Raw genomic sequence first — 14,884 nt, 5'->3', positions numbered from 1 at the left:
CTTTAGCACAGATAAAGATAAATGTGCAGGAAAAAAATAGTTGATGCCTTGGCTCATGCAAATCAGACAAAAATATTGGAGAATCTCAGTTGGAGTTATTTGTTGGTAAAGCGAGACGCGTTGGCGGCAAAACGGGGGCCGCGAATGTAGATGAAAACCCGATAAAGCAAAAATGAGCATTATTCGCTGGGGAAAATAGGTCGAGGGCATTTCTGCGTCGAAAGTAACTCGCTCGCTCAGGTGTCTATTTATTGTCCATTCTCTGTTTACTCTGAAGTTCAACCTGCACGGACAGGAACCGCACCTTGCTGCCTTTTTCATCGTTATCGGAGCAGGTCTGTTTATCGCGGAAGCGTGTCACTTTGCCATTTAAACGCAACTAGCCTCTTCTTCGTAAAAATAAAATTACCTTTTTAATATCTCGATTGCGTCATATCAAACCCTCATCATTTCTAGGTTTAAAATACTTAAAAATCTCTCGATTAAAAAATTTGGATATATGAAGCTTCAAATGCTCGAGAATTTTATATATACTGTGCAAAGAAATTTTGGCTAAAATTGGTCAACTTTGATTGGTGATAACTCTGCGAAAAATCATTTTTATACCATCATCTTTTTTTTAAATTAAAGCTTGAAGTCTTAGATTTAAGATACTGTGTCTGGATTTTGGGTTTAAAACACCTTTGCTACTGTAGCACCTTAAATCTGAGTGCATGTTTATCGTATTGAAAATTGTCAACTTTGACGGGATGTACAGAACTGGGAAAATTTTTTTCGAAAATACTGCTTAGAGGAGCATAAAATAGGAACCTTCCCCTTTAATTTAAAAAAAAGATCAAGTCAATATGATTTTTTTTCGCAAAGTTACAGCATTTTAAAGTAACCTTTGCATTTTTACAGCACATCGGGTACTGTTAACACACGACAAAATGCAGGGATTACTTTGAAATGCTGTAACTTTGCGAAAAAAAATCATAGCTACTTGATTCTTTTTTTAAATTAAAGGGGAAGGTTCAAATTTTATGCTCCTGTAAACAGCATCTTCGAAAAAAATTTTCCCAAGTCTGTGCATCTCGTTAAAGTTAGCAATTTTCAATTCGGTAAATTGCAAAGTTTGACAAAATGCAGGAACTCGCTGAAATTTTTTTCGGAGATGCAGTTTACAGTAGCACATAGCTTGAACCTTCCTCTTCAATTTGCAAAAAAAATCAAGTCTCTGCGATTTTTTTTCGCAAAGTTACAGTACTTCAAAGTAACCCTTGCATTTTTGCCATATACCAGTACTATCAGTTCTGCTGTAAAAATGCAAGGGTTACTTTAAAGTGCTGTAACTCTGGGAAAAAAAATCGCAGCGACTTGATCTTTTTTTTAAATTAAAGGGGAAGGATCGAACTTTATGCTCCCGCAAACGGCGATCCAGAAAAAAATTCTAGGAAGTCTGTGCATTTCGTCAAACTTTGGAATTTTTAATACGATAAACATGCATTCAGATTTAAGGCGCTACAGTAGTAGAGGCGCACTAAAAGCAAAATTAAGGCATAGTATCTTACAGTCAAGACTTCAGGCTGTAATTTAAAAAAAAGATCATGATTCTATGATTATTTTTCGCGGAGTTATCGTCATTCAAAGTTATCCCATTTTTGCCCAAAATTTTTCTTGGCCATCATTTTTTTGAGCAGTGTATTAACTGAAAAAGTATAGGGAAAGTATCGAGTTTTGCATGGATATAATTTGTCTAGAATGTTTTCTCTTTTAATAGCTGTGAAGAGAATATCGATTATAAAGTTGATGACTAAGCGCTGTTATGTTACGTAACATTCAATCAGTCGATTGGGTAGATATCATCTAGGAGTGGTGAGATTATTAAATGTTTATTAAAAGATCTTCGTCACGAAATGAACGAGATTTCCTGTTACTTTTTTTAAGAATTGAAGTTTCTCATATCCCATGTTACAAGGATTTTAGAGTAATCTTTTATCCTCATTCACTCTGTCCAATAAAAACAAGAAAAGTAAATCTTCAAACTTATCTCAGATTACTACATGCTCAATATTTGTAACATAATACATTTATTTTATCAATGATATACTATAATTGCCAATTGTGTTTCAGTTATTAATTCATTCAGAAACTCCCACGTTTCGTATTTTACGTACACATTCGTGTTTTTATAGCACGAATAATGAATAAATTACACACGAGACGCTGACTATAGATAGAAAAGGGACTAGGTGTAATGGAATCTTGTTAATAATTTTATTTGGCCTTCCTTTGTGTAACGTAAGCGGAATTACGTACTTGGGTGACGTTAAATAGAAGAATAAGCATGTGTCTCATGTGTATGACTCGCCTCCGCTACGTTTCACAATCAGTCGACTGCCTCTGAAACATTTGAACGCCTCGTTCGATGAAAGACAGCTGGATTATGGTAATCCAGTTACATACGTGCTTATCTCGATTTCAACCGAAACGTTTCCTATTTATATAGCCACCTAAAATCCGTCAGATATTTCACTGTGGAATTTCCACGCCAATGTAAAGTTTACTATGTAAATACAATTGTTAAGTTGTATCAGTTGGTGTACAATGCCTATCATATCGTAACAAATCGGTCAAGTGTTTAGAGAACGACTGATATGATTTATTGAGGCACACGTGGCGTTCTAATGCCGCCTTTGATATTTATTGGACAGGATTATTCTAAATATACGTTTTGCAACAAAATTAAATATCACTAATTATGGGTCGTAAAATTGTTAATCTTTGAGCTACTGTAACTCCGTCAAAAAAAAATCGCAGAGATGCGAGCCTGGTCTCATTTGAAAGGGCAAAGCTTCTACTTTAACACCCCTGAATTGAATTTCTCCGAAAAAAATTCTTGACTTCACGACACGCCGAGAGGGAGAGGGTGGTTTTCCCCCAAATGTTTCCCAACTTCAGCTAACTCTCAGGACCCTGATAAATTTTTCTTGCGATTTCTCCTATTGGGAAATTAAAGTTGGATCTCTCCCCTTTCGAAAGAGACCAGAACGAGCCTTCTACGATTTTTTTTCGCTGAGTTATCGTGCTCCGAGTGAAAAGTGAGCCACCAGCAACGGAATCGTGGAGGGATCCAGAGCCCGAAAAAATAGCCAATCTTCGAGCTGCTGCAACTTCGTCAAAAAAAATCGCAGGGAGGCGAGCCTGGTCTCATTTGAAAGGGCAAAGCTTCTACTTTTAGATCCCTGAATTGAACTTGTCCGAAAAAAATTCTTGCTTTCACGACAAGGCGAAAGAGAGAAGCTCGTCTTCTCTCGAATGTTTTCCGACTTCAAACGACTCTCAGGAGCTTGATAAATTTTTTTCGCGATATCTTATGACGAGATATTAATGCTGGAAGCCTCCCCTTTCGAACGAGACCTTAGTGAGTGATCTGCGATTTTTTTCCGCCGAGTTATCGCACTTAGAATGTAAAGTATCCTTGGGTACCATTTAATTCAAAGTGTTTCTTGGGCACTGCTTCATTCAAAGCCTGATAACTCGGCGAAAAAAAATCTTAGATCACTCATTAAGGTCTCATTCGATAGGGAAGGGTTCCAGCTTTGACCTCACCTTAAAAAAGGTCGCCAAAAAAATTTATCAAGCTCCTGAGAGTGATCTAAAGTTGGAAAACATTCGGGGAGAAATCACCATCTCCCTCTCGGCGTGTCTTGAAGCCAAGAATTTTTTTCGGACAAGTTCAATTCAGGGGCGTGAAAGTAGAGGCTTTACCCTTTAAAATGAGACCAGGCTCACTGTCCTACGATTTTTTTTGACAGAGTTACAGCAGCACAAAAATTGACAATTTCTTGGCTCAAAATTATATTCCTATTATATAAAACATGGCTCTTATTACAACAAACTTTGGCTACCACTCCAATATAGCGATCAAATTATTAATAAATATGTATACACAGTGAGTATCTCATCAGCAGAAATATCTCAGGAAATGCATTCACTCTTACAGAAAAGCTAAAACATCTTCACGACACTCTCTCACATTCTTCCTCACTCGCAACTCTCTCGAAGGAAAAACTGTTTCCAGCAGCGACGATTAGCAAGAGAAGCTCTCATTCGTCGAGGTATCACGCGATGCACGACCTTTCGAAAGGAAGCATTCTTAGGCGCGTCATAACGGTCCCGAAGCAGTGAAATTTGCATGGTATGTATCGCGTTGCCTCGCGTTGCCTCGCGTTGCCTCGCGTTGCCTCGCGTCCTGTGCGTGTCCTTTTCGCCTCGATATTTCATCTCGCCCGCGGAGAAGCGATTCCCGCCGCTTCCTACTCTCCTGCGCGCGGGAACACACATCTTCCCTGTCAAGGGTCGACGTTTATGCATGGGCCAGAGGATCACGTGGAAATACCGCCTGTTAAAGGCTCGACCATAAATACCGAGCCGAAAATGAAAATAGTTGCCACGGGGATAATAAACGCCCCAGTCCCACTGAAAATGTAAGGGAAAGAGTTGTCAACGAGGCGCAAGTGATTTCGATATGAATTATAGAGCGAGTCTCGCTGAATGCCGAGGCGATACCACGCTTTTTCCTCCGCGAACGATCCTTGCGTCACCGATTGCGCGAGAAAACCGATACGCTGCGATTCATGACGAAGATATTTAGCACGTGCATCATCCCGCTGTGAAATCATTCTTATGTATTCTTCAAACTGGGAGCTCAGAACGAAAACAGCTCTTGCTGTATTTTACATATATTTCATTTTATTTCTTATTTTTTAACTATTCTTGTTGTCATCTTTAATACAGTCAAAATCGATTTCTGAGGATTGAGGTAGATGTAGAAGCTGTAAGGTAGTAGCCCTAGAATTAGAAAAACTTTCGAAAGGACCTAATAGCTCACTTCTTAATGAGACTTATTTTAATATTTGAATATTAGATAAATTGGAAACTTGAAAAGTGAGGCGCAATTTTGCATACATTATTACCCATCTTATGCTGTAAAAAATGGTCGTTATAACCACTTGGTCAATGACGTGCGAACAGCACACTGTAAACCGCTCTAACAGATGTACCCTTTTCACGTCATGTTAGTGAATGGCTTGAGTAATAGGTAATAGATTTTCTGCGCATCACGTTGCATTTATGCGCCTGTTAGTATAATTACCACAGTATCAATAACGTCGTAGCAACCCACAATTGTGTCCAACCTGTAATCGACACCTTGAGCTTCAGCAAATTATTTTCTGTCTTCAATAATTTAGAGTACTCCCTCCAAATATCGTCATGAAATTTTTATAATCTTTAAATTAGTACCTCAATTTGAACCCTTCAGCTCTCTGTGTTGCATTATCGCAATATTCTAAATATTTAACGCTATCTTCACGTAAAGTGCAAGTCTGAAAGGTTCGAAGAGATCGAGGAACCGATTATGACTTCTGTTATACCACAAGTGGTCAGCAGAGTGTTAGTATCGCCAACAGTCGTTGCTCTGGTCTTTCATTCGGCCACTGAATCGACAAGATTCCGAGCAGCTAATCTCCTCTTGCCACCTTCTGAATGGGGTTCGATGTGTGTGTACACCGTTTGCTAAAGGGGCAACCCAGCGTCACAGGTTCCGACGAAATTGCCTCCAATTCTCCCCAACGAGTCGGACCTGTTTCAGGCGCTTAACGAAGTTTGAAAGGGCTAGTTATTAGACAGAACTGTGAAAGGACGCTGCACACTGACAGTTACCTTCGGGGCGAGCGAAAAATGCTCGGCTGAAAGTAGAGCAGTCCCTCAAAGGCACCGAAAGACTGAGGATTTCTATTACACTGACGCTTCGAGGCCGAAAAATGCAGTTTCCATATTTCGAATTATTGGCGTGAGAGGAACTCTCGAAACATTTGAACTGAGTAATTGAGAATTATGCTGCATCTAATGTAGTCGTCCCAGTCGATGGATTATTGTTTGTTCCGCTCTCTACAGATTTTTTAAGACAGAAAAACTTAATCTTAAGAATTGATTTTTGTGCTCTACTAGCTAGAAATTGTAATAGAATATGGACAGCGATGAATGTTTGTTATTTTAACGTATACTTAAGTAGGCATATGCAGTCTAGGTGAACCGCAACGTTCGAGGTTCTTATGTAGGATATCCTCTTATGGTTTAGACCGCTTTCCCTTTCCTTTTTGGAACAGTAGCAGCGAGGGAAATCGTTGACATCTTGTTTCACGATCAGTGTCACGCCCTGGAAATATATACAATTATATATATTAAATGAAATAAAAAGATATAGGATTATTCATGAGCTCTAGAAAATAGAAATCGTTAAATTAATAGAATTGTGTAATTTTTCGTGTAAAAATATCTTCCAGATTTATCGTTCCAGCGTAGATAATCTAAAATCTTCGTATAGTATAATTCAAAGGAAGTCGAATTACTGTAACAGTATCTTTTTTACTATATACGTTTCGAAAGAGATGAAAGCTACCTGTTAGATTGCTAAAATTATAGCGTGACACTAGGCGTTGAAGAACAATGTGAAGAAACATATTGTTTCGATTGTGCTTATGTAAATTAGTATTAGAAAGCGATGTTTAAGGTTGAATTTAGGTCGATCTAGGATATATGAGTCAGTGACCCTTCACGTGATTATATATATCTTGCGGAATAGTTTTTTTGATACCTTGTAATTCTTTTATGATAGAAGATTGATATGCGAATGTGTACCGTTGCGGATATCTCGTACGTCACGCATATATTATCGATACAAAAAAAAAAAACTGTTTTGGAGAGCGAGATACAGAATATCATTATGACTTTGTTTTCCTTCCATACGCAAATATATTCTAGGATTTTAATATTTGAGTATCTAAAAGTTAAAAATTTGAACAGTTGTAGATGTGTACATATGTACATTTGTAGATATGTAGATATGTACATATATACATTTGTAAATATGTAGATTTGTAGATTTGTAGATTTGTAGGCTTGTAGATTTGTAGGTTTGTAGATTTGTCGGTTTGTAGATTTGTATATTTCTAGATTTGAATATTTGAGTATTTGAATATTTGAATATTCACAGATTTGAATATTTGAATATTCGCAGATTTGAATATTTGAATATTTGAAAACTTGAAAATTTGAATATTTGAATATTCGCAGATTTGAATATTTAAATATTTGAATATTTGAAAATTTGAAAACTTGAAAATTTGAATATTTGAATATTTGAATATTTGAAAATTTGAAAATTTGAATATTTGAATATCTGAACTTGAAATTGTCTACGGAGGAAACCCCAATAAAAAATGTCTTTACCTTAAATTACCTCAAGATTACCTGATTAATTCTCTCATTAGATATTTCCTATCTTGCGTAGCAATTGCTCTAGCACGGTCTCTCTCATTCTATCCTTCTCCCTCCAATAAAAATCCCCCTTCACCAATAGATTTATGAAAGCGAAAGTAAAAGAAAATGCATGCATAAATAACCTCTCAACCTTTCAACAACGAGCGTTCTCGAGATTGCGTGAAATTACAAGGAACACCCGATACATTCTAATAAATTGATGTTTAATCTGCCTGCTCGGAAGCTAGAAAAGCAATCTAGAAAACGGAGCAGCGATAAAGCAAGAGCGTGCAGATTTTTTGCATGCCTATCTAGCGCTCAGAACAAATACCTTAACCAACTCATAAATCCATCAGCTTCCTCTATTCAGCTACTTCTACTTCTGATATTAGGTTGACTAAATATTAGTAATGATTTAATCACTTTTGCTACTCGAAGATGCTTCCATACTGAGATAAATGTCCCAATACCTAAACGCCTAAGATCTTAAATGTTCCACTACTTGTAAGTAAACAACCTAACCTATATTCCGATACTTTAATTAACAGGTCCCAGAAACTAAAGATGCTATTTTATGACACAATTTTCTATTTTTCATTAGGTCACATACGTCAGAATTGAAGCCTAAAATTGAATAAAATTAGTGTTAGTGTTTAGGTATTACTTTTATGTCCTCTAGTCGCGAATACTATTAACTCTTTCCCGCTTAGTCATCGGGTCCGCAGAAATTCGTAGCCCTGACGAGCACAGTGACGCACCTATGCTTTGAAATGGATGTCAAGGTGGATCTAAATCCGTTTTGCTTAGACTGTAATACTCGATTCCTCGCAGCGTCGGTAATCAGAAGGAGCATACACACGTATTGTGTTCATTATCAGTCCTTGCATAACGCGAGCTCGCCGAGCGCATTCGAACCGCGGTGATTACATCAGGAAGGCTGTCGACATGGATAGTGTTACAGTAAATTGTTTTCTTACGCGTATCGATTACATTTATTAAGTAGCGGGGAGAAAGGCGAGAAACAAGCAGTTTGCTATTCCCTCTCCCCTTCGTGTAATAGCGTTTCTTGTAATAATTGAAAACAGAGAATGGGGAAGCTCGTAACAGAAACAGCTCTTGTCATATTTCACGATCTTTTTTAATAAGAACGCATGCTGGTGGTCAGAAAAGAGACGAGATGAACATTAATCGATTGAACAGGAATAAAAGATGCTATTAAAATGCTCTTTGAAATTGAATTTAATAAAAGAAAGGGCACTTGGGTTGGCTCGCCTCACAGATACACTGTTTTTACGTTTTTAGTCCGTCGTGCTCGTTTATTGTTGCAGATTTAATATTCAAAATCGTTAAGATAAATTTGAGCGGCTTTTAAAACTTTTAATTAAGCAGCTGCATCCCTGAACGACCATTTTATGGTATGCCCCACCGTTTGATTATAATACGATCGATCAAAAAGGGCAAAAGATAACATCCTGTTTGAGGGAAGATACTGCGGACGCACCTTATGAATAATAAAGTTCGCCTCGATGAAGCCCATAAACATGTCCGTGCTGAACTTTTTGCTAGTTAAATTTAACCATAACGCCAAATAAAATGCGTAGATATTATCTGAAGCGGATGTTACGACATTAAATGGCGGTCAGATAAATGTGCAGGCTGATTGCGTGAATGACAGAATACACGTGATAACGTGTGCTAATTATCATTAATAGCCATTACATGGATATATCGTTCGACAGACTGTAAATTAATCACGGTACGATTCCTCGCTTCCCGTATTGGAATTGAAATCTTCTCGCGCGAGTTTCGATAACTTCAAGCATTAAATCCACCTTTAGAAACACTAGAAATAGAGTTTCTAAAGTCGCAAGGTTGTCCCTTTATGCCTCTAGTCCAGTGACTCAAAGTTGCAATGTTTTTGCCCTGTATTTCTAGCGTTTCTAAAGTTTCCAACTTCTTCCCCTATGTCTCTACCCTAGTGGTCCAAAGTTCCAAGGTTTCCCCCTATATTTCTAATGTATCCAAAGTTTCCAACTTGTTCCCCTATGTCTCTACCCTAGTGGTCCAAAGTTCCAAGGTTTCCCCCTATATTTCTAATGTCTCCAAAGTTACAAGATTGCTCCCCATATTCCTAGTGTCTCCAAAGTTGCAAAGTGTCAGCACCTTCGACTCTCTCCGCCCCAGCCATCGAAATCTGTGACTGACTAGACTCGAACAGTGGGGTTCAGATATTTAAAGGCGTTGAACCAGCAGCTCGTTAAATTTCATCCCGTATCGTTTCGACGAAACGATGAATGTTAGGTTCTCGGAACCAGTAAATGCATGCCAATAGCCTCGAAAACAGCGGTATTGCATGGATGCATCTATTACCGGTTCCCTCGCGCTGCTCTGCGCCCAGCCATAAATTTTAGGCGCGATCGCCTCTGAATGATCGCGGAGCTCTAACCAGCCGCTGAAATATATGCAAGGCGAGGCTGAATCCAGTCAGCTACGTAAATAATAGCCACGTGTGATCTTGCAAATTGTTGCAACCTGTTCACTCGCGTATTAACTCGCTCCGCGTAAACCAGAGTCGCAATTATCTTAATAGCTGACTCGCTTCAGCGGGATTTCTGAGTGGCGAGGGCGCAGCGGGCTCGCTGGAATTTTCGTAAGCAAACGTGAGGGATCTGCAGCCGTTTCGCGAGCACGCCATCGTTTTCCAGTGTTATTAGCGATTTTCACCCGTGGCGCAGGATTTGATAGCAGGGTTTGATAAGGCGAGGATCGTCGGTGGCGGTCGGTGGTTAGCGGAAATTATGGAAACTCGTTACTATAAAGACTACGTGCGTTGATAATAGAGTGGCGTTCAATTTTCGAATTATCGTGGGCTTGGGAGCTCCGTGGAGAAAATAAAGTGGGACTACTGAGGGGAAAAAAGGAATATGTGTGTGATATGGTAATTGGATATTAGGTATTTGATAGTTAATACTTGGGCTGTGAGTAATTGGGATGTTAGTAGTGATTTAGATATCTGTATCATGGTATTATCATGAAATACTGGAGTATTTGAGAACTGGAATATTTGGAAATTGGAATACCTATTTGAAAATTTAAATATTTCAAAATTTCAAAATTTCAAAATTTCAAAATTTAAATATTTCAAATTTCAAAAATTTTAATATTTCAAATTTTTAAAATTTAAATATTTCAAATTTTTAAAATTTAAATATTTCAAATTTTTAAAATTTAAATATTTCAAATTTTTAAAATTTAAATATTTCAAATTTTTAAAATTTGAAAATTTGAATATTTGAATATACTGCAATTTTTGAACAAAATATCTGCATCAATTTTTGACTGCTTGGAACATACTTATCATTCATCAGGTTCCTCCAAAACAGCTTCTTCCCAATTTAATGCTGCTCGTATCGCGCAAATGACGAATTTGTCAGACATTGTAGATATGATCTCCCAGCGCAACATCTTGTGTGTACCTTGTGTCAGAGTAATATATAGCTCGACTGTGAGCTCCATAAATCTCTGCTTCACTCTGCACCTACGCAGCTCCATAAATTGAATTAGAAGAAAACAGTGTGCGCGGATTAAAAATGAATTCTGTTTTATCGTTTCAGTGGCCCTGACCGTGCTGATGTTCTTCCTCTTCGGCAAACCGTACAAACGAGGATTTTTCTGCAACGATGAGTCACTGTATCATCCGTTTCACTCGTCGACGGTTACCAGTACGATGCTCTACGTCATTGGCCTTTTCCTTCCTATATGCACGGTGAGTCGTCTGCTGCAATTCATGATCCTCCGCTGCGGAGGATGAATAGAAATTCATCGATAATTTTAGAGCTGATTCGCTTCGCCTTGTCTTCATCCTACTTTAGTCTATTGTCTCCTCTTGGCCCTCTTGGCTATTATTGAAATTCATTATTTAGCCAAAATGAAATTTTCATTTTGTAATATATTAGAAAAATACAATTATGTAACCTACAGAATTACATAATCCAGTAACAGGAAAATTCTATTTCTCGAGTAGGTATTTTCTAATTCTAATTAATTAGCGAATTCTAAGTAAAACATCGAAGAAGAAGACACGTCTTATCAGTATGTAATAATTTCGAGGATTTAAGTAATTAGGTAAACGATTAACATCTGTGCAAGTAGAGTACATTAAACGTACAATTTACTCAAGAAAGATTGTTGCACACTGTATCATAAAAATTCCCAGGCATAAATACCTTCTTCCAATTCCACGATCACGGATTTCCTTGTTTCCCAGGGCCGTCTAAAAAGTCGCGAGACGTATCGCGCTTGATCTATTAATACCGAGAAACTATCTGCGGAATTCGAACGATTTCCCCTAAGGCCTGTGTATAGGCAGAACCTCTCGACGAGGAAATATGGAAATCCTTCTTCGAAGCGTAGAGGAAATCACAGAACAGTTTCCTTCGGTGGCTAACGACCTCTTGGTCCAGCCATCGTCGGAGCGCCGCTTCCAAGGATGCAAATAGGGGATAGCAGAGTCTCTGGGCTCCAGCTCGGCAAAAATATTTCGGCGTGCACGTGCACCACTTCCAGATACCGTAAATCGATTCCCACGACCACCGAAACTTAACGAATGCTCTTCTTTCGTTGTTGCATCCCACATGTGCTGGCGTCCTCCTCTACGAGAGAGCCTTCACTTGCCCCGATTACCTTCTCTCGCCTGCGTCTAGACAGGAGAGGCCGCTTTCAAAGCGTCTTAGTAATTATATCGGATCGCCGCTGGGATTTTATCTGTTTAGACAAGCAAAAACCAGATAAAGGACAGCTGGCGGTGTCGTCAGGAAATTAGATAAAAAGATAGGAAGTTTTTTGTTTCCTCGGGTGAGTAACACTTGTCAACGTTCGCGGCACCAGACGCTGGAGGGTCGAAGATGCTTTGGATCGTTTCAGCGAGATGGAAGGGACACCTCTGGACAAAAGTATTGAGACACGTGTCTTCAATGGACTTGTATTTTATGAAAAATATAAATTGTCAGTATTGTCGTTTTTAGCAATTTTAGGGCGGGGGATTCCATTGTGAATATCTAATATTGCATAATAAACTGTTTAAAAGATGACTAGTCTCAGAATGACTAATATCAGAAGAATTCAAAATTCGTTAAAATGCCTTTAGAAATATATTACAACAAGCTTTTTAGCAACCACAGTTAATGTTACTATTGCATAGGTATTATTAGACAATAGGTATTATTTTTTAAGATATCTTTGGTTCGCTAGCATATAAGGATAGTATTTATGGAAATTGGAAATACATGCAAAGTCACAGATATACATAATATTCACTCACAGAAAATGTAGAACCTTGAAAAATTGACTGCAAATTATAGTATTTAAAAAACAAATCAAATTTGTATTCAGGTTCCATTTCTTCAAAATCAGCTATAGATCCTGCTGTTTGCTTTCAAGAAAGCTAATCATTAATCACAATCTCCAGCCATGAAATGTTCACAAAAACCAGAGTGAATCAATTTTTCTCCTAAGAGGCTGAATTACTTCCTTTACCAAAAGCCTCTCTGCCCTCTTTCGCAGTCCTTCCACACGCGAAACATATCAAAATCTATTTCTCGTGTTCTCAAAGGGAAACGAACAGTCTGCGAGCAGTCTGTCAGTTGAAAGGCCCTCGCGATCCTCGTCTCGCATTATTCCCCGTGCACGCGCTCGTCCCAGCGAATTTCCGTTTTGAAATCGGACCCTGTAGGCAGCTCCTCAAACGTCAGACCCTATTTTGCTCTTGCCCATTTCTTATCCCTCGGTTCCACGATGTTCGAATTAACGCTGTCACCGCGGGCGAACGAGACGGGGGACGGCAGCCGAATTCTTCGCAAAATGAGATTTCGTGGCTTGCAGTGGTTCAGCCGCGACAGCAGTCAATCAATCTTTCCAAAAGGTAATTACGGTATAAAGGGATTCTATTATAGCGTAATGAGAAAGATTAAAGGGTGTCGTGTTTCGGGCAACCTCGTACAAACGCTCGCAGCGGAACAAGGGAAAACAAACACGACGATTTGTAATGGAACGATAGATGGCTTGTTATATTTTTGGGCGGACACGGTGAGCTAGGGATGAGTGTCCCTAGATACCCATGGAGAGAATGGAGCAGAATGTTATAGAATAGAGTGCTCTATCTGTGAGACACGTGTTATGAAATATCAAATCTCAGAGGATGGGACTTTACAGAGAGAATCATTTGTTGACTTAGATTCTTAGCTGTTGGACAATAGGAGAGACACTTGATTCTGTTTGCGTTAGTATCGATACGTCCATTGTCTTCGTGCCAATATTTGGTACACAGGAATATCAGATATCAATATCGAGTACACTTGTCTTTATCTGATTATTGAATTAAAAAATATTATGAAAAAAAAGGGGATCACGCCCATTGCTAACACTCGCTTCATTTAAGACACTCCTGACTTAGTTAATTGCACATTTAATACAGGAAGCTCGAGATTCACGGGATTACAATTTAAAATTAGGTAGTAAATTCTGTCCACGTAATTGGATTCCGTGTTTAGCAAAGCACTTGGCGAATATGCTGCCACAGGGGTTAATGCTCACTGATAATATGTTCTGGGTCTAGGTAACTTGATCCGCTTCAAGTGGAAGTATGATGTAAGCGTTGAGGAAGTTCAATGTTTTAATTGAAATGAATTATTGATTGAATCTTGAGACAAGAGATAGCCTTGTTTTCGCTATACTGATAGGGGCACTGGAATATATGAATCATATATTAGGGAAACGAAAATAGCCAATTAATATTCAGCAGGCTCTCAATTTGATTTGAAAAATTGAATTATAAATTGAAATGTATACCTCTCTGTTAATTCTATTTAAAAAATTGTAGAATCCACTTTTTACGATTATCTTTGCCATTTCTAAAGACAATCCCTTTTTGTCTTCAGTTAGAATTGAACTCCATTCGATCTGTTCGCGAAAGTGTGCAGTGGCACTTGAAATAATAAGCGGGCCCTTGTTAGCAGCGAGCCCTCTTCTCGGTCCATCCGTTCAGGGGAATCTTCTCATCCTGAAGTCGTGGTCGTGTTTGCCCTCTTCTTCACCGCCAGACCGCTTCACTGGCGCACGAATTTTCTACCTGTAGCTCCTCAGGAATCCAAGAAGGGTTCATGACACCCTTCACTTCTCCATTGTGGCTTGGGAGCAGAGCTTTAATCTCCCCTACGTCAAGCTCGTGGAAAACGAAGGAGCTTAGAGCCCTCTAGGTCCATGGAAAATTGATATTTTAATTGTTCTGCTTTCCTATAATATGTGAAATTAAATTGAAGCTCGTTTGGGTTTTCATTTTTACTAATTTGGATTCCAATTTTTCCAAATTCTGTATGGTATCTATTGAGAGATTCTGAGTGGGTATTTTTTAAATACCTGCTTGTATGTGAGTCTTATCATTGAAGTTTGACTACAGTATTGAGTACATATCAGTACTCCTGATATCAAGATATAAAAGATTCCCTCTGAGAATAATATGCATAATAATATACGAGCGTAAGTGTTTGACGTAGTTGCCGAGTATGACACTCTCAATGACGTA

At 38.5% G+C, this 14,884-nt stretch overlaps 1 protein-coding gene across 4 annotated transcripts in view; it reads left to right on the top strand.

Annotated features, from left to right (window-relative positions):
* LOC143184537 (putative phosphatidate phosphatase) overlaps positions 1 to 14,884 on the top strand; it is a 32,045-nt gene that overhangs the window by 2,334 nt on the left and 14,827 nt on the right. For 3 of the 4 annotated variants that reach the window (XM_076386852.1, XM_076386851.1, XM_076386853.1), the window contains exon 2: positions 10,920 to 11,071. In XM_076386852.1, the coding sequence (XP_076242967.1) occupies positions 10,920 to 11,071 (152 nt within the window). Of the gene's footprint in view, positions 1 to 10,154; positions 10,244 to 10,919; positions 11,072 to 14,884 lie in introns of those variants that run through there. The other variant, XM_076386854.1, reaches the window with a different exon arrangement.

This window comes from Calliopsis andreniformis, chromosome 10 (assembly GCF_051401765.1).
Source record: "Calliopsis andreniformis isolate RMS-2024a chromosome 10, iyCalAndr_principal, whole genome shotgun sequence".
NCBI classification, from domain to species: Eukaryota; Metazoa; Arthropoda; class Insecta; order Hymenoptera; family Andrenidae; genus Calliopsis; species Calliopsis andreniformis.
The sequence above is the reverse complement of the archived record's forward strand: the minus strand, read 5'-3'. Positions and strand labels throughout refer to the sequence as shown.